Consider the following 22,763-nt stretch of genomic DNA (forward strand, 5'->3'; position numbering starts at 1 on the left):
TTCTTGCCAATTTCACAAGGGCAGAGGTGGGAACATCCTGTCTCCTCCTACCCCTACCACCCAATCCCAACTATGTCCCGAGTGTGTGCTGCGCCTAGCGGTCACCTGGCCTGGGAAGTGACCTCCTTCCTGCTGTGGGAGCAGAGGGCTTCAGGATGAGACCCAGTGGCTGATGGGAAAGACAGCTCTCCCTACGCTCTGGCCCCCAAGGTGGGGGTGGGGCTGGAGTAGTCTCAGTGCAACTTTCCCTGACCCCCGACCCTGCAGAGCACTGGTTGAGAAGGGCAGAGCAGCCCCTCATCTTTCACTGGATTTATGGGAAGTTCCTCCCCTTGTTCGTTTAGATATTAACTCAACCAGGACAAGCCAAGGCAAACAGACCAGCGCTGAGGTGGACAAGAGGACAAGCATCTTCCACCCACCACCATGGACGTGCCCTGGGGCCTGGGGTTGCTGCTTCTCCTCCTGGGGATCCCCATCGCCCAGGCTGAGCCGCTGTGAGTCAGAACTGAGGGGACCCGGCCGCTGGCATGATTCCTTGCATTTGACCCCAGTCCATTGCTTCCCCCACTTGAATCCTCCTGTCCCCCCGTATATGTTCACTGGCAGGTACATCCTGGTGACCCCCCGGGTCCTGCGGATCGGCAGCCCAGAGACCATCCATGTGGAGGCTCATTCTGACTCCAGTGAGCCCCTCAGCCATCCCCTTGAGGTGAATCTCAGCGTGTGGGATTTCCCCATGAAGAATACTCGGGTGGCCAGGAGAGAGCTCGTTCTCTCAAAGGAAAACCACTTTATGGACCAAGCATCAGTGACGGTGGGTGACAGGCCAAGATGAGTGGGCTGGATATACTTACTGCTCCTCTTATGTCCTATTTTTTGTTTAACTTATTGAAGTATAGTTCATTTACAACGTTGTGTTAATTACTGCTGTACAGCAATAGGCTCCCCTGGTGGCTCAATGGTATAAAGTATCCACCAGCAGTGCAGGAGACTGGATTCAACCCCTGGGCCAGGAAGATCCCCTGGAGAAGGGAATGGCTACCCACTCCAGTATTCTTGCCTGGAGAATTACATGCATCAAGGAGCCTGGCAGGCTATAGTCCATAGGGTGGCAAAGAGTCACACACAACTGAGCGACTAACACTTTCTTTTTTTTTTTTTCCAGAAAATCTCAGAGTAATCAAGTGAAAGGTTAAAGGTGGGAAGGAGAAGATGGCTTTGTTTCAGGGTGAACAGTCTAAGCAAAGACCTGGAAGGGAGATGCAGCATGGTGGCTTGGGAAGCAGAAAAAGATTTTAAAATCTTTCTTATTAGGCCTCAGCTCAGTTGGTAAAGAATCAGCCTGCAATGCAGGAGACCCCGGTTTGATTCCTGGGTCGGAAAGATCCACTGGAGAAGGGATAGGCTATCCACTCCAGTATTCTTGGGTTTTCCTGGTGGCTCAGATGGTAAAGAATCCACCTGCAAGGCAGGAGACCTGGATTTGATCCCTGGGTTGGGAAGATCCCCTGGAGAAGGGAATGGCTACCCACTCCAGTATTCTGCCTGAAGAATTCCATGGACAGAAGAGGCTGGCAGGCTACAGTTCATGGGGCCACAAAGAGACACAACTGAGTGACTTCCACTTTCGTACGTTCTTTTTCATATTCTATTCTATTATGGTTTATCACAGGATTTTAAATAGAGTTCCCTGTGCTCTACAGTAGGACCTTGTGGTTTATCCATTCTATATATACCGGTTGGCATGCTCTATCCATTTAGAAATTCAAAGTCCCCTAAGTCTGGGCTCCAAGAAAGGCCTTGATTAGCCCACATGACACCTCTGTGCAAATCTAAAAAGAAATGATACCAATGAACTTACAAAACAGAAAGAGACTCACAGTATTGAGGAACGAACTTATTCTTGCCATGGGGGAAGGGTGTGGGGGAGAGATATTTAGGGAGTTTGGGATGGACATGTACACACTGCTGTGTTTAAAACGGGTAACCAACAAGGACCTGGGAGCTCTGTTCAATGTTATATGGCAGCCTGCATGGGAGGGGAGTTTATGGGAGGAGAGTTTGAGGAAGAATGCATACATGTATATGCATGGCTGAGTCGCTTCACGGTTCACTTGAAACTATCACAACATTGTTAATCGGCTACGCTGCTGCTGCTGCTGCTAAGTCGCGTCAGTCGTGTCCGACTCTGTGCGACCCCAGAGACGGCAGCCCACCAGGCTCCCCCATCCCTGGGATTCTCCAGGCAAGAACACTGGAGTGGGTTGCCATTTTCTTCTCCAATGCATGAAAGTGAAAAGTGAAAGTGAAGTCGCTCAGTCGTGTCCGACTCTTAGCGACCCCATAGACTGCAGCCCACCAGGCTCCTCCATCCATGGGATTTTCCAGGCAAGAGTACTGGAGTGGGGTGCCATTGCCTTCTCCGTAATCGGCTATACCCCAACACAAAATAAAAAGTTTAAAATAAAATAAATCATAGCTTGAGATTTGAAAGAATAAAAGGCGCCCTCTGCTGGTGACTTGGGAAACAGTCTAAACGCGATTGCATCCGCGCCGGATGCACTAGCTCGGCAGCAACCTGGGCGTTGCACGCTGGAACCTTGCCCCCAACGGCAGAACCAGAGAGCTCCCATTCAATTGCTTCTCCAACACCTGGTCCAGGGCTTTGCCCGCAAGGATGGAGACCCCAGCAGACCCTGAGGAGTGTGGGCATCTCTCCCCAGATTCCCGAGGACCTGGTCTACCCCCCAAAACCCGGGATGCAGTATGTCCTCATCGAGGCAAACTGGGCGCCCACCTCAGTTTCCTCATCCATGAATAAGCTGGTGTTGGTGGCTCCCCACGCTGGATACATCTTCATCCAGACGGACAAGACCATCTACACTCCCGAGCAATCAGGTGCAGCCCCCCTGGGCCCCATGTTCCACTTCCCAAGGTGTCCTTCTGTCCAAGGCCCCCCTCCCTCACCGCCCAAGATCCTCATGACGATACCCACCCCCTCTCCAAACCCTAGCCCACGCTCAGAATCTTCCCTCCTTCTCTAGTTCAATACCGGGTGTACACCGTGAACCACAGGATGGATCCTGTGTCCAGGACTTTCACTCTGGACATCAAGGTGACCTCTCCTGAGGGGAGGGTGGACCCCAGGTTCTATCACGTGCTGGAAGGCTGGGGCGTGAACCGCCCGCTCTCCATTCCTGCAGAACCCGGAGGGGATTGCTGTGATCAGCAAGGATCTCCTGCCCGATAATGGTGTCTACATAGATTCCTTCACCCTCCCAGAGCGTATCAGGTACCCTGCCAGGAGCTCTAGAGATGGAGTGGGGGCAGGTCTTCCTTCTCAGGCTCCAACTCTCCTAACTCTTTGTGCCTCAGTATTGGGACCTGGACCATTGAAGCCAGTTACCAAACGGCTCCCAAGCAGAAGTTCAAGACAGGCTTTGAAGTGAAGGAGTACGGTGAGAAGGGTGTGCCGGGGAGGGCAAGGTGGGTCTCCACAAGGAGTGGAGCTGGAAATGCAAAGAAGGTCTCATGGTGCATGTTCCATGGGCCAGGGCCTGAGCTGGGGGCTGGTGAACAGGACCATGTGTCCAGCCCACCAGGGCTGCCAGAAGCATTGAGGAAGGAGCAAGTGGGGCGGGGAAGGGATGGGAGTGGGGCAGGCACAGTGAAACGCTGAGGGTAAGTAACTCTCTTTACTCCACCCAGTGCTCCCATCTTTTGAGGTCCAGCTGACACCCAACAAGACTTTCTTCTACCTCAGGGATGAGGTTCTGGGTGTGAATATCCAGGCCCGGTGAGTCCCTTTACCCCTAGCCTGGCCAGAGGACCAGGGAGGCCAAGAAGCTGAATGGGCAGAGAAATGAGCCCTTCTGTAGCTCTTAGGGTATAAGAGAGACACTCTGCCACCCATGAGACATTCTTGTCCTGTGAGGTTGTGCACATCACCCCCTAGGTCTCCAGGGTTGCACAAGCCACCTTGTCTTCATAACGGAGTTACACCATATCTCACGGTTCGGACCGTCTCTGAAGATCCATGAGGTCTCATAGGCACCTTTGCCATCTCCTGAGATTGTCCAGGTCATTTCTGGAGCTCAACGAAGCTGCAAATGCTACATTCGCTGCCTTTTGGAATTTTACAGACCATCTCCACAGCTCTATAAGGCTGTACAGGCCATGTTGTCTGCCTAGGGTTGTAGTGGCCATGTCTGTCACTTCTTGACATTATGTAGACCACTTCTTCAACTCTATCATCCTACACAGGTCTCGTAGACTGCCTGATGAGGCTTCACAGGCTGCCTTTGCCACCCCAGGGTTGTTCAGACTCCCCTGTGGCTCCATATGGCTGTGCAGCCTACCTCTACCATCCTGGGAGGTTGCATAGGCCACATCTGCAACCCAACAAGACTTCATGGGGTTCTTTTGTCACCTCCCAGGCTTGTGTTGGTCAGTAATGGAATCATCTTAGTCACCAGGGGCCCCCTCTGCCCTTCCCAAGTGTTACAGCCTTTCCTCCAGCTCCATGAGGTCCTACAGGCTGTGTCTGCAGACACATGAGGTCGTGTCTGCGGGCAAACACATGAGGTCGTGTCTGCAGACTCATGAGGTTGTGAGGGTGCTTCAGAGCTAGTGAGATGGATATCTATCCTCCAGGTATATATTCAACAAGCCAGTGGATGGACATGCTCTGGCCATCTTCGGGGTGAAGCAGGACTCCCGTCGGATCCCCATCCAAAGCTCCCTGCAGAGGGTGGAGGTGACTGAGACTTACCCCTCTGCTATCTCTCCTCCCCCACCTCCTCTCCCCTCTTTCCCCTTCTCCCACCTCCCTTCCTTTGACTATCCCCTACTTCCCAAGAAACCATCTCCTCTCCTCTCTCCTACTCTGAGAGCAGATCTCTCAAGGCCATGGCCACATCTCCCTCCAGAAGGACACACTGATGGCTGCCTTCCAAGGCTCAGAAGAGGACTTCATTGGGGCCTCAATCTTTGTCAACATCACTGTCTTCTCCTCAGGTGCCATCCTCACCTGGGCCCCCTGGCTAAGCTCACGACCCTGTGTCCTTTTCCAACCCAGGCACTCCACCTATGTGACCTCAGGCCAGCTCCTTAGCAGAGAAATTGGGAAATACCAGAAGGACTGGGAGGAGTCGAAATTGTGTTACCATCTTATCTTGCCTTCACCAAGTGGTGCCTTCCGTACCAGCAGCCCTGCTTCTTCCCCAAGAAACTTAACATCTGCTGCAGATTTCATGGTCCCCGTGTCTCTCCAGGGGGCGAGATGGTCCAGACCGAGATCTCTGGGGTGAAGATTGTTCGGAGCCCATACAACATCAAGTTCATCAAGACACCCCAGTATTTCAAGCCGGGGATGCCATTCAGCTTTAGGGTCAGAGTCTGGGTTTACTCCACTCAGGGACTCAGGGCCCCCCTTCCCTGAAACAGACCTTCCCAGGAGACAAAATCCCACACTGGATTCACCTGCCTCCCAGAAATTCATTTGTCTAAGAATTGAGTCCATCATGTCTCCAGACCTATTCCAGGGTTCCCTCAAGTCGTAACTCAAATCCCCCCAAAGCACAGAGATGGCTCCAGAATTTCTCCAAAGATGGAGGGGGGATGGTTACAGACCACAGTCAGGCTAGAAGGTGGTGCTTAGACATTTATCTTGAGACTGCATTTGCACAGAAAGTGTGCTATTTTTGTATACATTCTTTTGGGATGATTTTGAGATGTCTGGTGGGCATTATAAAAGCTGGTGACAATCCTACTCCAAGCTTTCCCCAAGCCCTGCATGACTCCTCCTATGCTTTTCACCCTCAATCCCCCCCACCCCTACCCACCTGGCACACAAACCCCAGGGCTGCCACATCTGGCTTTACTCTGCAAAACTCTAAGGGGCGCCATTCATTGGCACTAAATGAGTGGTGCTCCTGGTGTCGTTCAGTGCACAACTTGTACAGCTGTACAAAGCAGTCTTATCCAGGCTGCCTTCACAGTTCCCACCTCTTACCTAAGGCCACCCTCAGGCCTGTCCTTGATCTCACACCAGATTCCACCCCAGGTCTTTGTCTCAAATCCTGATGGGTCCCCAGCTTCCAAAGTCCTCGTCAGCTGCACAAATGTGAAAGTACACACCACACCACGTGGTGAGGCTACTCTGGTCATCAACACAGAAGCAAATCTGAAGGAGCTCACTATCCAGGTACCAAACTTATGGGGAAGGGATAGTGGGGCTGGGATTTTGTAAGCTGGAAGAGTTATTGAGGGGTTTACTTGTCCATCACTCTCCCGAGGTGAAAACTGAGGCACCAATCCAGCCAGAGGAGCAGGCTTCAGCCAGTATGACAGCTCGGCCTTACTCAACTCAAGATGAGTCAGGGAACTTCCTGCACATTGATGTGAAGGCATTGAGCACAGAAGTTGGCAGCAACCTCCAACTGAACCTCAACACAAATCGAGATTCTTCTGTCAGTAACAAGATCACTCGCTTCACCATCCTGGTGAGGGGCTGGACTTGCACTGAGGAATTCTTTCTCTGGTACAACCCTGGCAAGCTGAGTTGGTGGGAACCATGTGGGATGGACTCAGACCTAAGGGTGGGCTGAAGCAAAGGGACTATGGGCCTCCTTTTTGGGCTGGGATGGCCTTGGGGGAGGGCTGGTCCTGTCCTTCTCATCCTTAGTCTCCCTTGTCTCCAAGGTCTTGAGTAAGGGTCAGATTGTGCATGCCAAAGAATTAAAAAATCATGGGAGTGTCTTCGCATCCACCATTATTGATGTGACTTCCAAGATGCTGCCCTCCTTCCGCATTCTGGCCTTTTATTTACTGCCCAAGGGGACAGGACAGGACCCTGAACTGGTGGCTGATTCCATTTTGATTGATGTGAATGACAAATGCCAGGAGAAGGTGAGCCTAACTCCTTATAGTTGTACACCACCATCATAATTCTTGGGAGATAGTCTGTACAAATTTAAGGGCTCTCAGCCTGGGGGCAAGGGAGAGGAAGAGGAAGTGATGTGGCATTAAAAGCTCAACCTCAGAGGTGAAGAAGATGCAAGTAAGTGTGCAGAGTTGAGACTGGCCTGGTGGAGTTCCCAGATGCACCATCAGAGCTGCAGGGAGCATGGACTTGAAAGTGGACTTCAGGAAACCCCTTGGTGACCTATGAGCCTCTTTTCCTCACATCTCTCTTTTTCCTTGCTTAGTTGAAGATTGGCTTGCAGAATGAAGCATACGTCCAGCCTATACAACCAAGCAGCTTGGTGGCATTGAAGGTTACAGGTGATGCAGAAGCCACAGTGGGGCTAGTAGCTGTGGACAAGGCTGTCCATATCTTGAACAGCAAGCACAAGTTCACACAGAAGAAGGTAAGAGCATGTGGGCTTTGAGCCAAAAGATTTCCTGGAGATTCTAGCTGGAGCCTCAGTTTCTTCACCTATTAAATGGGTAATATTGGTGATTGCAAAGATTCAAGGAGCCTGTGGATGGCATAGAAGTTGGCAGGTGGTAAGAGCTCAATAAATCGATGATGGTATGAAAATTATTATTTGAACCATCAATTACAGTGTACCATTGCACCTTCCCTGGAGGGGTAATACAAGCTCCAAATCCAGGGTCCTCTCTTGACCCTCAGATCTGGGATACGGTAGAGGAACATGACATTGGCTGCACAGCAGGCAGTGGGAAAGACAGACTTGCCGTGTTCAAGGATGCTGGATTGGACATGAAGATGAGCACAGGGATGGACACTTTGGCGAGCACAGGTACAGATTGGGGACAGGAGGAGGGTAGAGGAAGGGAAAGTGCTATCCAGTGGTTAGGCACATGGACTTTGGTGTGAAACAGATGAGCTAAAATCTAGGATGCTGCCACTTACCATAGGTCAGTCATATTTCCTCTCTGATTCTCAATTTATCTGACCATAAAATATACATAGTAATATGTATATGTATAGAAGTAACTCACTGTGTGCTAATTAAGATGCAATTTTAGCCATGTGTATCAGAGATACAAATTAACATTGTCTTAAACAAGGGAGACATTTATTTCTTGCTCAATAACAGGCCAGAGATTATTCTGGGACTCAGGCTCCTTCAAGCTTATTGCTCTGTTGTATCCCAAGATGGAGGCTTATTAGGACCTCCTGCCAGGCACCAGGACAAAGGGACTTGAGAAGAAGACACTTCTCTCTCATCTTATTGGCCAAAATTCAGTCACATGGCCCATCTAGATGCAAGGGAGGCTGGGAAATGTAGTATTCATTTCTGAGTGATACATTAAAGATGGAGGCTTAAATGCCACAAGCCACAGGGGAGAATGGATATATGGGGACAACTAGGCATATCTTCTTTCAGCTATAAACAGTGAAAACAATAATGATTTTTATTTACTGCAAGCTGGAGCCTGCACTAAGTACTTTTATATGCATGATCTCACAGATAGAACTATGATTATTCCATTTTACGCAGCTGAAGAAATTGAAACCCAGAGAGGTTAAGTGACTTGCTGAAGACTGCACAGCTTTTAAGTGTCAAAACTTGAATGTGAAGAGGCTATGAGATAAAATGAGGTGATGCATATGAAGCACTGGGTAGGCAGTAAGCACCCAGTAAGTATCAAGAATGTGGATAACAATCTTGACTTATCCTCTCATTCTTCACTCTGACTCCCAGACTGGCACTGCCCACCAAGCCCCTCTCCCAGCCATCGCCGCCGCCGCTCCTTGAAGAGGTTGGAGACCAAGAGGAAAGCAGGTTAGTACTAAAGCTGGATGTGGCCCTCTTGGCTCCCTGCTGCTGCTGCTGCTGCTGCTGCTGCTGCTGCTAAGTTGCTTCAGTCGTGTCCGACTCTGTGCGACCCCATAGACGGCAGCCTACCAGGCTCCCCCGTCCCTGGGGTTCTCCAGGCAAGAACACTGGAGTGGGTTGCCATTTCCTTCTCCAATGCATGAAAGTGAAAAGTGAAAGTGAAGTCACTCAGTCGTGTCCGACTCTTCACGACCCCATGGGCTGCAGCCTACCAGGCTCCTCTGTCCATGGGAGTTTCCAGACAAGAGTACTGGAGTGGGTTGCCATTGCCCTACCAGGGCTTAGAACAGAAAACTGAAACCACTCTAGATACTCCAATGAGGAGAGGAGTGACTTAATGATGGAAGTTTAGTGCTTTGAAATTCATTAGCTGAGCTTTGGAAATGAAATTGGAAAGGTGTTTGCTGGGACTCAAGGTCATGCCACTGGAGACCCTGCAATGCACAAAATCTCAGGAAATTGCTGTCAATATCCCTTGGGAAGCTGATGGGTCAATAATGAAACACAGAATTATGCCTGCTACAGAAACAGATGGTAGCCCACCTATCAACTACCACTGATGGTAGGGAAAATGGTCCCCACCTCTCTTCCACCTTCCAAATCCTATACAAGAGCGTCTGAAAAGTGAAAGTGAAATGGAATTCTCCAGGCAAGAATACTGGAGTGAGTAGCCATTACCTTCTCCAGGGGATCTTCCCAACTCAGAGATCAAACCCTGGTCTCCAGCATTGCAGGCAGATCTTTTACCATCTGAGCCACCAGGAAAGCCCACACAGGAGTTTCTAGATGGCAGGATCTCGTTCCATCCAGCACCCTAGCAGCAAGGGAGTCTGGAAATGTAGTTTTTAGATGTCTAGAGTCTGTGATACTGAAAGGGGAAAAGGATAACATGTAGACAAAGACCAGGGTGTGGTGAATCAAGAAGTCTAGAGCTGAAGGAAGATGGGAGGTAAAACTAGGTGTTTTTAGAAGATGGATTCTATGAATATTAGACTTTTCAGTCTCTTTGGCAGTGCTAATTACTTTGTGGGTTTAAATAAAGGGGAAATAAGTGAAGTCTAATAAAAATTTAGGTAAAACGCTGTCTAATTTCAATATCAAAAATTCTGCTAACCTTCATGGAAAAGTACATATTATAAACTGTTGTTATATTTATGATAACAATCAGTCATATTACTTAACTATAGATGTGCTAATCATGTTATATGGTAGATGGCAAGATTTTTAAACTGCTGTAATATTTTAATCTTTAAGTGCACTCCTTCAGTTGGCTAATTTAGAAGCCTTTCAACTTGGCATCATACTCTACAGCAAGTTTTGTGTTTTCATTTTTTAAAAATACACAGTAAAACCAAGAGTCAAAATTGCATCTTTTTAAGGCTTATTTATTTACTTTTGGTTGTGCTGGGTCTTCGTTACTGCAGGCAGCTTTCTCTAGTTGCAGAGAGCAGGGCCCAAGCTCTAGCTGCCATGCGCAGGCTTCTCACTGAGGTGGCTTCTCTTGTTGCGGAGCACAAGCTCCAGGGCACAGGCCTAGTAGTTGCGGTGCACGGTCTTAGTTGCCCTGTGGCTTGTGAAATCTTCCCAGATCAGGGATCAAACCTGTGTCCCCTGCACTGACGGGCAGATTCCTAGTCACTGCACCACCAGGGGAGTCCCAAAATTACATCTTTAATAAATAAACATGGCATTGCCAATCCCCGTCCAAAAGGAAGGAGGAAGAGCAATGCTTCTGAGCTCTGTGACCCTAGGCCAGTGAATTGATCTCTCTGTGCTCAACTTCCTCATTAGAACACATCACAAGGGAAGGGTTCAATGTGAAGCTTCAGGGGAAAGATATAGCAAAGCTCTAGGGACAGCATTTCCAGAGATGTGGCTAAACAGAGGTCGAGTGTCATGGTGCTTAGGTGGATGGGTCCCTGCTTCCTCAGGTCCCTCCCAGCCCTTCCTCTGTCCCTCTAACTCTGGCCTGCAGTGAACAAGTTCAAGACAGAGCTGGAGCAGAAGTGCTGTGAGGCTGGGCTCCGGGAGAACCCAGTGGGGCTGTCATGTAAGGAGAGGATCCAGCATGTCCGCCATGGACCAGTCTGCATCACTGCCTTCCTGAGCTGCTGCCAGCTGTCTGAGACCCTGACTCGGGAGGCCCGAGAGGAGCAGCTGCTTCTGGGGACAAGTGAGGGGGCCATGGCAGGAGGCACAGGGTTGGGAGGGCTCCACTGAGGGGGTGTGGAGTGCGATGGAGGGTTGGAGTGGGAGGACCCCACTGAAGGGTCTGCTGGGTCATGGGAGATGTGCAGAGGAGACCCTGCCCGGCATCTGCCCCCTGCAGCGGATGAAGATGATGATTTAGATGACTTCTTCCCGGAGGACGAGCCTGTCCGGAGCGTGTTCCCTGAAAGTTGGTTCTGGAAGACCATTACTCTGCCAAAAACCACACAAGGGTAGGATTATGACCCTCATGTCAGCCTCTGGTCCCTGGCCCTTCCATGCATTATCAGGGGATGTGGAGTCTTCCCAGACCAGGGATCGAACCTGTATTCCCTGCTTAGGCAGGCAGATTCCTAACCACTGCACTACCAGGGAAGTCCCAAGATTGGGTCTTTAATAAGTAAACATGGCATTGCCCATCCCTCTCCGAAAGAAAGGAGGAAGAGAAACAGAAGCAGCAGCAGCAGCATAAATTCCACTCCCAGCTCTGCCACTCGTGAGCTGTGTGACCCTGGGCCAGTGTATTGACCTCTTTGTAGCTCAACTTCTCTGCAAGTTGAATGCTTCTAAATTAGCTAACTGAAGGAATGCACTTAAAGATTAAAAAATATAACAATTTAACCATCTTATTGTCTACCACATAACATGATTAGAACAGCTATAGGTCAGTAATATAACTTGATTGTTGCCGTAAATGAAACTGTTCATATTATGTACTTTTTTCAGGGCCAATGCTCCCGGGGTGATACTGAGCTCTCAGAATCGTCCCATGCCTTCCTGGATGGGGATAAAGATCCCAGTGGGTTCCCCTCCCAAATCATGGCCCTCTAAGGAAAATGTCTCTAATTGGGTGACTCACTGACCCGTCCATAGTGATGTTAAGCCCAAGACAGTGACCCTCAAATCAGAGGCTCTGTCTAGGCAGCACAGACTCATCATGTCCCTTCCATCCACCCCCTGGGGCTTCCTGCAGCATCTCCCACTACACCACCCACGTGACCGTGCCTGATTCCATCACCACATGGCAGTTCGTGGCTGTCAGCATCAAGACTGGACAAGGTGACCCCACAAGCCCAGTGCTGAGGAAACAGGAGAACAATGGCCCTGACCAGCCCCCCACCCCCACTCCCAGGACAGTTGGCCTTTGCTTGACCGCGAGTGCTCTCCTGGTTCTAGGTCTTTGCGTCTCAGATCCCTTTGAGCTGACAGTTATGAAACCCTTCTTTGTGGATCTTAAGTTGCCCTTCTCCATGATCAGGAACGAGCAAGTCCAGATCCAAGCTGTGCTGTACAATTTCTTGCAGCAGTCAGTCAAGGTGAAGCCTCCAGACTTCCCCCTGTCCCTTCAAACATATCTGTTGGTGTGTTTTATGAAAAGGGATGGAGTGTGTCCATTTACCGAAGGGGCCACTGAAGTGGCAGCCTTCTTGCGAAAGCATCTAAGACATTTTCTCATTTAAGCCTCACAATAACCCCAGGAGATGGATGCTCTGGCCATTCTCAGTTTAGAGATAATTGCTTCCTGAGGTTACACCACACCCAAGAGACAGAAGCCTGGCATGCTGCAGTCCATGGGGTCACAAAGAGTCGAACACTTAGAGACTGAACATCAACAACAAGTGAAAGAAGGGGTGTGAACCCAGGCAGGGTCTTTACTCTCAACCACTATGCTACGTTGTCACGTACTCAGGATTCTCAGGATGGAGGCAGGGAGGAGACTGTGACTTTAGGGTCCTGGGCCTCCTCAGGCAATCAAGATCCCCTAACCGTGCCCTCTGCCGCAGGTCCGAGTAGAGTTCCCTCACAAGGAGTCATTATGCAGTGCAGCAAAGCCAGATGCCCCTTCCCGCCAGATAGTGGCCGTGCCCCCCTTCTCCTCCAAGGTGGTGCCCTTCGTGCTCCTTCCACTTGAAATAGGCAAAGTGGATGTGGAGGTCAAGGCCAGAGGCTCTGTGGTCCAGGACCACGTGAGGAAGACACTCCTGGTCCAGGTAATGGGCACTCCCCAGCCCTTCCTGCCCATGTAGACAGTGGGGTGTCTACACTTGGGGCTCCAGGCTGTGTGATTGTGGGAGGGGGTGGTGGTTCCAAGATCAACAAACAGGCAGAAGTGAGGGGCATGACAATGATTTAAAAGTTCAATCACAAAGCCCCCCACTTTGGGACTTTGGAGTCAGGCTTGGGTTCAAACCTTGTGTCTGCTGTGTGACCTTGGGCAGCTTACTTAACTTCTCTGAGCCTCATTTGCAGGAAGAATAATCCTCATAGCCATGAGTGATCAGAGAGCTGTGAACATTACACACAACCAGTGCCTGACCCATCAGTAATAATATTTTATTTACTTGACAAACACGTGTTTAATACTTAGGATATAGCACTTTGAAAATATTAACTCATTGAGCCTTCAGAACAACTCTGTGAGGTAGGAATTATTATCCTCTCCCTTTTATGGATGGGAAAAGTGAGGCACAGGGGGAAGAAGTATTTTGTCCAAAGTCGTGCAGCAAAAGAGCTGGGATTTGAACCTAGTTATCTGGGCTCCAGAGTCTCTGGTCTTTTTTGTTTGTTTGTTTGTTTGGGCTGTGCTGGATCTTTGTTGCTGCTGGTCGGCTTTCTCTAGTTGAAGCAAGTAGGGTTACTCTCTATTTGTGGTGCATGGCCTTCTCATTGTGGTAGCTTCTCTTGGTGCAGAGCACTGGCTCTAGGGTTCAGTGCCAGCACTCTAGGGTCCAGTTCTAGGCTCAGTAGTTGTGGTCCATAGACTTAGTTGCCTCAAAGCATATGGAATTTTCCCAGACCAGGGATTGAACCCATGTCCCCTGCATTAGCAGGAGGAGTCTTAACCATTGGACCACCAGGAAAGACTGAGTCTGCTCTTTATGGCTAAGCAAGACTTCCTCTTACCGTCATTATGAATGTCATTATGACTATTGTTTTTAACCTGCTTCTTCATTGCATCCTACAGGCAGGGGGTCAGATTGAGCAAATATCCCAAAGCTTCCTCCTGAACCCCCAAGGTTTGTGGGGTTTTCATGAGGCTTGTGGGATCCTGGGGCCATGCCCTGGTGTAGGGAAGGTCTGAAATGAGGGGGTCTGGCTAAGTGGGCAGTCTGAGCTTCTCCCAAAGTCTACACACCCTGACCTCCCCAGTCCCAGAGCCCACTCATCACACAAGGCTGTGCCTGCTCAGGTCAGACCAAGACGCAGCTGGTGCCAAAACAAGAATTCTTGAACAAGATCCCCAACACAGAGGCGGACGTGTTTGTCAGCGTCCAAGGTACCTAGGAAACAGAGCTGGCTCCTGTGGGGGCTGGGGTAGGGGGTGGGGGTGTGTGCCGGCTCCTCCAGAGCCCGCCTGGGCACAGAGTGATGGGGGAAACCTGGTGCTTAGACTCTGCCCACCTGACAGGTGACATCCTTGGCGAGACCATCCTGGGGACCCTGACACCCAGTGAAACATGGCGGCTGCTGAGGATCCCGTCTGGCTGCCCCGAGCAGACGCTGAGCTCCCTGACACCCGTGGTCATACTGACGCGTTACCTGGATTCCACAGGCCAGTGGAACAAGGTTGGGGTGGAGCTCAGGGAGCAGGTGATGAAGAACCTTGCCAGAGGTGAGAGCGGGTCTCCTCCTGGGACCTTGATGAGGGTGTCTGAGTCTCTCAGGCAGAGTGCCAAGGTACCCTTGGAGCTGAAGGAGGCCCCCACTTGACCCTCCCAGACAATAGCATCCAAATTCTGACTCCCAGGGGACTTCCCTGGTGCACCAGTAGTTAAGACTCCACACTTCCAGTGCAGGGGGCATGGGTTGGCTCCTTGATTACAAGTGTGTGTGTGGTGTGCATGCTCAGTCGTTCAGTCATGTCCGACTCTTTTGCAACCCTATGGACTATAGTCTGCCAGCCTCCTCTGTCCATGGGATTCTCCAGACAAGAATACTGGAGTGGGTTGCCACGGCCTCCTCCAGGGGATCTTCCTAACCCAGGGTTCAAAACTGCATCTCTTGCATCTCCTGCCCTGGCAGGCAACTTCTTTACCACTGAGCTACCTGGGAAGCCCTGGATCCCTGGATAGGGAACTAAGATTTTGCATGCCCTGTGGCACAGCCAAAAAATAAAATTCTCAAACTCTGACTTCTCTCCCAGTTGACAGCCTGATTGATACCAAGTTCCCCAGGTGGCCTCCAACTATGACTGACCCCCAGGTTATTCCTTCACCCTGACCCCTCTCCCAGGCTACACGTCTCATAACAGACACCATGATTTACCCTAAAGCAGCAACTTCCCAGGTTATGTTATATTTAGACACTGTCCCAGGCTTTAGCCAGTCAGTTCCATGTCCTGGGCTACATTCCCAGGGAACTCCCAGGTAGAAAACTCCAGAATAATCCCAGGTGGTGGCTTCCTGGTTACACCTGAATGATAACACTTTCCCAAGTTACATCCAAACCCCCCAGGTAACAACCAGAGATACACACCCTGCTTACACCCAGACAGAGACCCTCAAGCATGTCAGGATGGCCAAGTGGTCTAAGGCACCAGACTCAAGTTTCTACTTCCCCAGACAGAAACCCTCAAGTTAGTTTGGACACTTACCCCTCCTCTCCCTGGTTACACTCAGACACCAACCCTCCATCCACATGCTCTGGATGGTGCTCCATCCAGCTAACACCCAGATGCTATCATCCCATGTTAAACCCAAACAGTAAACCTGAACTTCCCTGCAGACCCAGTGGCTAAGACTCTACGCTCCTGATGCAGGGGTCCAGGTTCCATCCCTAGTCAGGGAACTAGATTCTTCATGCCACGATGAAAGATCCTGCTTGCCTACAATAAGGACTGAAGATCCCACATGCTGAGATTAAGACCCAGTGCAGCCAAGTAAATAATTAAACACACACAGACACACACACACACACACACACACACACACACACACACACAGACAGGAAACCTCCAGATAACCTTCAAATAATACCCAAGCAGCAATGCTCAGAATCCGACAGAGACTACACCCAGACTACACCCTGGAGTGACCCCTTCTGACTACTACTGACACCTTTAGATTACAGCCAAGAAACAGCCCCCGAGAAAACACCTAGGTCATGGCCCCTCAGGGTTTCCTGCTGGCTCAGTGGTAAAGAATCTGCCTGCAATGCAGGAGATGCTGGTTCATCCCTGGGTCAGGAAGATCCCCTGGGGAAGGGAATGGCAACCCACTCCAGTATTTTTGCCGGGAGAATCCCATGGACGGAGGAGCCTGGCAGGCTGCAGTCCATGGGGTCCCAGAAGAGTCAGACATGACTAAGCGGCTAAATAATAATGGCACCTCAGAATATGCCCTTTTCTGAGTTTTACCTTCCACGATCCTTGGTAGCAGTAATTCCCCATCACACCCTTCCCCAGAGGACCCAACAGCACTTCCAGTTTATTCCCATATACAACTGTCCCCTGGATCCCACGGTCACACTTGGCCATGACCATCATTTACACCTGGGCCCTTCAGGCCCCTCCGTTCTGCACCTGGACAAGTCACCGCCTCCGGGTTCCATCAATATGCAAAGCACCCCTAAGTCTCACCCACACCCTGCTCCCCAGATTCGGCCTGGTAACTGACCCCTCCCTTGACAACCACACCCAAACACCAACTCTCCCTGTAAATTTCCCATCCACCTATTTCCCCAGGGTACAGCCGGATGTTGACCCACCGGAGTGAAGATGGCAGCTACCACACCAGCAAGGGAAACCCAGGAAGCACCTGGTAAGGATGAGGACACTGGTAGGAGGGGCCAGCCTGGGGCTTGGGGACCCCAGGAGCACCCCCACTGTGGGATCTTGGGGCAGGCAGGCTGTGGGGCCAGTGGTGTTCCAAGTTGCTATGGTGTCTGGCATAGACTTCTCCACAGAGTAGAAGCCCCTCTCCTAGAATGCCTTGGTCAACATTGCCAGCCATCACCCACCCGTCTCCCTCCCAACAGGCTCACGAGTTACGTATTCCGGGTCTATGCCTTGGCCTACCCCACCATGACAATCAGCGTGCTCAGTCTTGATTCTGTCTGCAACATCGCCAACTGGATCATCACCCACAGACAGCGGACGCGTGGGAACTTTGTGGAGGAAAGCCCTGTGGTCATGTGGTCTATGCAGGTACCCACCATCCCCCTAGCTGAGCCATTCAAATAAAACCCCAGGGCTCTGCATACAGGGAGGGGATGTCAGCCCCCTGGGGTGTTCACAGGTAGAATGAGAATAGGAAAGGGCTGAGGCCCAGCACCCAGCATCACATCTCCCTGCTCTGGACCATCCTGGACTCTATTACAATGTGGGGAGGTAGGGTACATCCAGGACCCATCCCCACCTCAACCCTACTTCAACGAGTTGCCAGTCCTGGCCCACCTTTCTCTGCGTCTGAGTCCTCCCTGTTCCCCCAGTCAATACACCCATCCCTACCAAGTATTCCTCCACACCAGCCTCCAGAAACAACTTTTAAAGAGGGAGGTGTGAAATTCTGGAAGGCTTCATGAGGAGAGGATGGGCTTCCCAGGTGGCTCAGTGATAAAGAATTCACCTGCCAATGCAGGGGATATCAGAGATGTGGGTTTCATCCCTGGTTTGGGAAGATCCCCTGGAGGAGGAAATGGCAACCAACTCCAGTATTCTTGCTTCCAGAATCCCATGGACAGAGGAACCTGGTGGGCTACAATTTATGGGGTTGCAAAGAGTCGGACATGACTGAGTGACCAAGTGCATGCACTCTGATATTTATACAGACCTGGGGAGGTTAGGGAACAAGTCCCAGTGGATAACTAAGGCCAGAGTGTTCCAAGCAGAGGAAGCAGCATGTGCAAAGGTCCTGAGGCTGGAGTGTGTCCAACATGTTTGAGGAACTGTGAGGAGGCCAGTGTGTCTGGAACAGAGTGAGCAAGGGGAGAGGGGGAGAAGGTGAGAGGAGGGAGGTAGTGGAACAGATTGTGCAGGGCCTTCTGGGCCAAAGGGAGGACTTGAGTTTTTCCCCTGAGTGAAGGTAGGAGCCACAGAAGATTCTGAGCAGACGATGGATGCAAACTGATCCAAGAGTTCATAGGCTTCATTGGCCGCTCTGGGAAGAAGGAGCTGTGGGCTATGTATTAGCTTCCTAAGACGGCCAGAACAAAGCAGTCCAACTAGGTGACTTAAAACAACAGAAATGTATTTATTTTGTCACAGTTCTGGAGACTTAAAGTCCAAGATTAAAGTTTTGGCAGGGCCATGCTCCTTTGGAAGGCTCTGGAGGGTGGGGATCAGCCCTGGGATTTCTTTGGAAGGAATGATGCTAAAGCTGAAACTCCAGTACTTTGGCCACCTCATGCGAAGAGTTGACTCATTGGAAAAGACTCTGATGCTGGGAGGGATTGGGGGCAGGAGGAGAAGGGGACGACAGAGGATGAGATGGCTGGATGGCATCACTGACGCGATGGACGTGAGTCTGAGTGAACTCTGGGAGTTGGTGATGGACAGGGAGGCCTGGCGTGCTGTGATTCATGGGGTCGCAAAAAGTCGGACATGACTGAGCGACTGAACTGAACTGAACTGAACTGGAGGGCAGGGATGGGGAGGGGAGAATCCTGCTTTGTCTCTTCAAGCTTAGTGGTTCCTGGCAATCCTTGGCACCCTTTGGTTTGTAGCCTCATCACTCCAATCTCTACATCCAACATCGCATGCCGTTCTTCCTTCTATGTACGCTTTCTTATGTGTACACCAGTTATTGGATATTGGGCCCACCCTAACCCAGTAGAACCTGTACTAGTCACTCAGTCATGTCTGACTCTTTGTGACCTATGGACCACCAGGCTCCTCTGCCACGAAATTCTCCAGGCAAGAATGCTGGAGTGGGTTGCCATTTCCTCCTCCAGGGGATCTTCCCAACCCAGAAATTGAACCCAAGTCTCTTTCATTGCAGGCAGATTCTTTACCGTCTGAGCCACCAAGGGAAGTAGTAGAACCTGTTATTTTCTAATCTTTTTTTTAAGTTTTAAATTTTATTTATTTATTTTTGGCTGCACTGGGTCTTCACTGCTGCACATGGACTTTCTCTAGTTGTGGCGAGTGGGGGCTACTCTCTAGTTGCAATGAGTAGACTTCTCATTGCCGTAGCTTCTCCTGTTGCAAAGCACGGGCTCTAGAGCTCTCAGGCTTCAGTAATTGCAGCACATGGGTTTGGTAGTTGTGGTTCCTGGGCTCTAGAGCACAAGATTAGTAGTTGTGGCACAGGGGCTTAGTTGTTCCACGGCATGTGGGATCTTTCCAGACCAGGGATCGAACACTAGTCCCCTGCATTAGCAAGCAGATTCCTCACCACTGAGTTACCAGGGAAGTCCCAGTATAACCTGTTCTTCACTTAGCGAGTTACATCTACAAAGACCCTATTTCCTAATAAGATCACATTCCAAGGTTCTGGGTGGACAAGATTGGGGGGGAGGGCTGGACATTATTCAACCCAGCACAGGGATTGGGGGTGGAACCCGGGAGACTGGAGAAGAGTTTGAACCTTAAGTTGGTCATTTACTAGCAATGGAGACATGTCTCCAACCCTAAGGTTCATTGTCAAGAAAATGGAGCTGCCGCAAGAATGTTTTGAGCTAGCTTAGAGAATTTAGCACAGCATCCTCCATGGCCGTCAGTTTTTGTTAGTAAGACAGACCCCACACAGGCAAGTCTCAAGATAGCTCCTCCTCCTCTCCCTGTCTCCACATCCTGCTTTCAACATCATCCAGCCCAGAGCTGAGCACCCAGGAGCTGTTCAAGGTCAGGGAGGAGAGACTGGGGAAGGTGCCTCCAAGATGGTAAAGGGATCATGGGTATGGTTCTGCATTTGCAGGGTGGCTACCATGGCTCTGAGGCAGACATATCACTCACAGCTCTTGTCCTGATCGCCCTGAATGAGGGGAAGGAGTTGTGCAGCCAGAAGATACCGGTAGGCCTCAAAGAGAAGGGAAGGGTCTGCAAGGTGCCCTAACCCCTGCACACAGGATGCTCCCTTGCCATCATGTCCTTCTCAATGCATCCCTCTCTTCTAACTCCCAGACCCCTTCCACCCGTCACCTCCCTCTAGCCTCTTCTCTTGACTTTCTAGAGTTTGGCTGACAGCATGAAGCGTGCCGGTGACTTCCTGGAGAAAAAACTCCCTCATATTCGGACAACTTTTGCCATGGCCATAACCTCCTACGCTCTGGCCCTCATCAGGAGCCCCCGAGCCAATGACTACCTGGACAGCTTTGCCAGCAAGAGTGGGTGTGGGCCACTTTTTAACCAGCTATGTGTTCACCATAGCCATGGAGGCAGAGTGAGGGAGAGTGCATGATCTCAAATCCAGCAAGGTGTGATTCATCATTTACTGAGCACCTATTGTGTGCCAACCCTTGAGCTCAGGCCCTGAGAAACCAAGGTGAACAAGACTGACGTGGCCCCTCCCCTCAAAACTACCACTGTTGTTAGGGGAGGCTGGCAGAAGACAAACAGGTCAATAGAGAATGACAAATTGAGACTGGTGCTGAGATAGTAACCTACAAGGTGGGTGGGAGCGATGATGATGAGGGGGGGGAAGTATAGACCGCAGAACTGGGAAGGGCCTCTGTGAAAAGGCGACCCCCTCAGCTGAAATGAAAGATGAGAAGGCTCACCTTCATGAGAAGGTTATTCCAAGCAGAGGGGCTGGCTCATGCAAATGCCCTGAAGCGGGCAAGTGCTTGGTATGTTTGAGGCTAGAAAGAAGGTCATTAGACACAGGTAATTGAGAGGGGTCTGCTTCCCATGGTCTTGCCCTATCCCATCCCTGAGGGTCCTTATCTCATCCTCTCCATCCCCCAAGTCAAGAGGAGTGGAGTTAGAGAAACTCACTTGTGGTGGGTCTGGGAAGGATGTGGAGGAGCTCCTTTGGACCTCAGTTTCCTCAACTCTAAATAGTGTCCCTGTCCCCTAGAGTGGTTCTGAAAAATTCAGTGTCCATATGTCTCCTCAGCAAAGGTTTTCACATAAAGTAGGTGCTCAATAAAATAGCCATGAGGGTGAGAGAGGATGAGATGGTGGGATGACATCACTGATTCAATGGACACGAACTTGGGCAAACCTCAGGAGGTGGTGGGGGACAGGAAAGCCTGGCGTGCTGCAGTCCATGGGGTCGCAAAGAGTCAGACATGACTTGGCAGCTGAACAACAACAATGACACAAGGAGAGGACAGGTTTAGGGAGGTGGTTCCAGATCTACATGACCAGGGGGACACCTATCTTCTAGACAAAACCCACTGGCCAGTGGGTTTGGATGACCTGGACCTAGACGACTCCCTGTACACCATTGAGGCCACGGCCTATGCACTGATGCAGAAATTGGAGCTGGGTCGGCGCAATGAAACGCATGCCATCGCCAACTGGCTATTGAAGAAACGGCAGCTGGGAGGAGGCTTCCAGTCCACCCAGGTGACCAAATGGAAACTAGGGGTGGAGGGGTCAAGGGTGGAGGGTTGGGTTGCTAGCCAAGGTGCTGACACGACTGGCCCTTTGGGTGGAGCTGTCCACGGTGCTGGTACCCACAGGGTTGGGGAGAGGGGTCCCAATGTGCTGTGTCTGGTGCTGATCCAACACACACCCACGCACCCACCCTGTCCCAACACCCAGACCACGGTCGTGGCCATCGAAGCCCTCACCCGCTTTCGCGAGGCTGTCCCCTTCGAAGGTGTCCAGGATCTCCACATCCAGATCAAAAGTTCCAAGAAAGCCTTGCATGTGGAATGGGTCATTGATGAAAAGAATGCCTACCAGCTACGGTCAGCAAAGGTATGGAGCTCAGGGGCAGACAGGAAGTCCACACGGAAGTGGCACTGGAGATGAGGCCAAGAGTCATGTCCCTGACAGTCTCCCTCATCAATAGTATCTAGCCACCATAGGCAACACTGTCAATGTATTGGTTCACTTATTCTTCCTGAGCACCTACTGTGTGCCAAACATTCTCCTGGAGTACATTATGAAGCATCTGTGTTCCCTGCTCTCAATGAACTTACAGTCTAGAAAGAAACTAAGACAATAAATTTAATTCTATATTCTGTTTTAAGCTTCTGAACACAGGGGAAGGAAATAAGTATATAAAGGAAAAAAATAACCTGGGTATGGTAGAAAAGGTAATCTCCATGACCTTACCTCATGGCGGAGGTGATACTTACCTTCAATCACTCAGTTATCTTTACTGGGCACTTACTGTGTGCCAGGCACTGTTCTAGGTTCTGGGAATATGGCCATAAATGAGACAGGAAAAAAAGTCCTTGTCCCTGTAGAATTCTATATTTTAATGAGAACAGACGATAAAGAGATGTGAATAAGTAAGATGCATAATGTGTTAAGTGATGACAAGTGCTACCTACGGGAAAGAATGAAACAGGGAGAGAGGTAGGAACAAGCAGTTGTCATTTTAAGTAGGTTGGGCAGGGAAGGTCTCACCAAGAAGGTTACACTTGAGCAAAGATCTTAAGGAAAGGGAGGTGTGATCCTTCTGGAGATCTAGGCAGAAGAAACAGCAAGTGCAAAGGCCCTGAGGCCAGAGTGTTGTAAGAATACCAGTGGGATTTAAGCAGGGGTGATGTGATTGGATGTGAATGCATAAGATTTTGCTCAAGCAAATGAGGGAAGAATGTATGAGGGGAACAAGACTAGGTGCAGAGAAGCCAAAGAAAAGAGTCTTGGTGGGGCTTCACACATTTGGAACTTCAGAGACACTG

The 22,763-nt window shown here is 50.5% G+C and overlaps 1 protein-coding gene across 4 annotated transcripts in view; it reads left to right on the forward strand.

Moving 5' to 3' along the window:
* Positions 1–357: 357 nt before the first annotated feature.
* The window catches only part of LOC147368553 (complement C3-like), a 30,023-nt gene continuing 7,617 nt past the window's right edge, over positions 358–22,763 (forward strand). Inside the window, exons 1-30 of one of the 4 annotated variants that reach the window (XR_015166683.1) lie at positions 358–497; positions 610–817; positions 2,727–2,901; positions 3,048–3,118; positions 3,207–3,295; positions 3,379–3,461; positions 3,712–3,799; positions 4,657–4,759; positions 4,899–5,019; positions 5,277–5,392; positions 6,068–6,208; positions 6,300–6,506; positions 6,706–6,912; positions 7,212–7,373; positions 7,640–7,769; positions 8,679–8,759; positions 10,789–10,986; positions 11,143–11,254; positions 11,995–12,080; positions 12,198–12,337; positions 12,806–13,012; positions 13,987–14,038; positions 14,212–14,298; positions 14,431–14,634; positions 16,705–16,780; positions 16,998–17,166; positions 19,877–19,972; positions 20,132–20,443; positions 21,290–21,471; positions 21,670–21,828. Coding sequence is in view for 2 of the 4 variants with exons in the window: in XM_086409212.1 (XP_086265338.1) it covers positions 427–497; positions 610–817; positions 2,727–2,901; positions 3,048–3,118; positions 3,207–3,295; positions 3,379–3,461; positions 3,712–3,799; positions 4,657–4,759; positions 4,899–5,019; positions 5,277–5,392; positions 6,068–6,208; positions 6,300–6,506; positions 6,706–6,912; positions 7,212–7,373; positions 7,640–7,769; positions 8,679–8,759; positions 10,789–10,986; positions 11,143–11,254; positions 11,995–12,080; positions 12,198–12,337; positions 12,806–13,012; positions 13,987–14,038; positions 14,212–14,298; positions 14,431–14,634; positions 16,705–16,780; positions 16,998–17,166; positions 19,877–19,972; positions 20,132–20,285; positions 21,290–21,471; positions 21,670–21,828 (3,975 nt within the window). In the remaining 2 variants the exon portion in view is untranslated. The remainder of the gene's footprint in view (positions 498–609; positions 818–2,726; positions 2,902–3,047; positions 3,119–3,206; positions 3,296–3,378; positions 3,462–3,711; positions 3,800–4,656; positions 4,760–4,898; positions 5,020–5,276; positions 5,393–6,067; positions 6,209–6,299; positions 6,507–6,705; positions 6,913–7,211; positions 7,374–7,639; positions 7,770–8,678; positions 8,760–10,788; positions 10,987–11,142; positions 11,255–11,994; positions 12,081–12,197; positions 12,338–12,805; positions 13,013–13,986; positions 14,039–14,211; positions 14,299–14,430; positions 14,635–16,704; positions 16,781–16,997; positions 17,167–19,876; positions 19,973–20,131; positions 20,444–21,289; positions 21,472–21,669; positions 21,829–22,763) is intronic. The other 3 variants (XM_086409212.1, XR_015166684.1, XM_086409213.1) reach the window with 3 other exon arrangements.

Source organism: Bos grunniens, chromosome 7, assembly GCF_055505025.1.
Source record: "Bos grunniens cultivar Pamir isolate PY7600 chromosome 7, Bosgru_T2T1.0, whole genome shotgun sequence".
Taxonomy (NCBI): domain Eukaryota; kingdom Metazoa; phylum Chordata; class Mammalia; order Artiodactyla; family Bovidae; genus Bos; species Bos grunniens.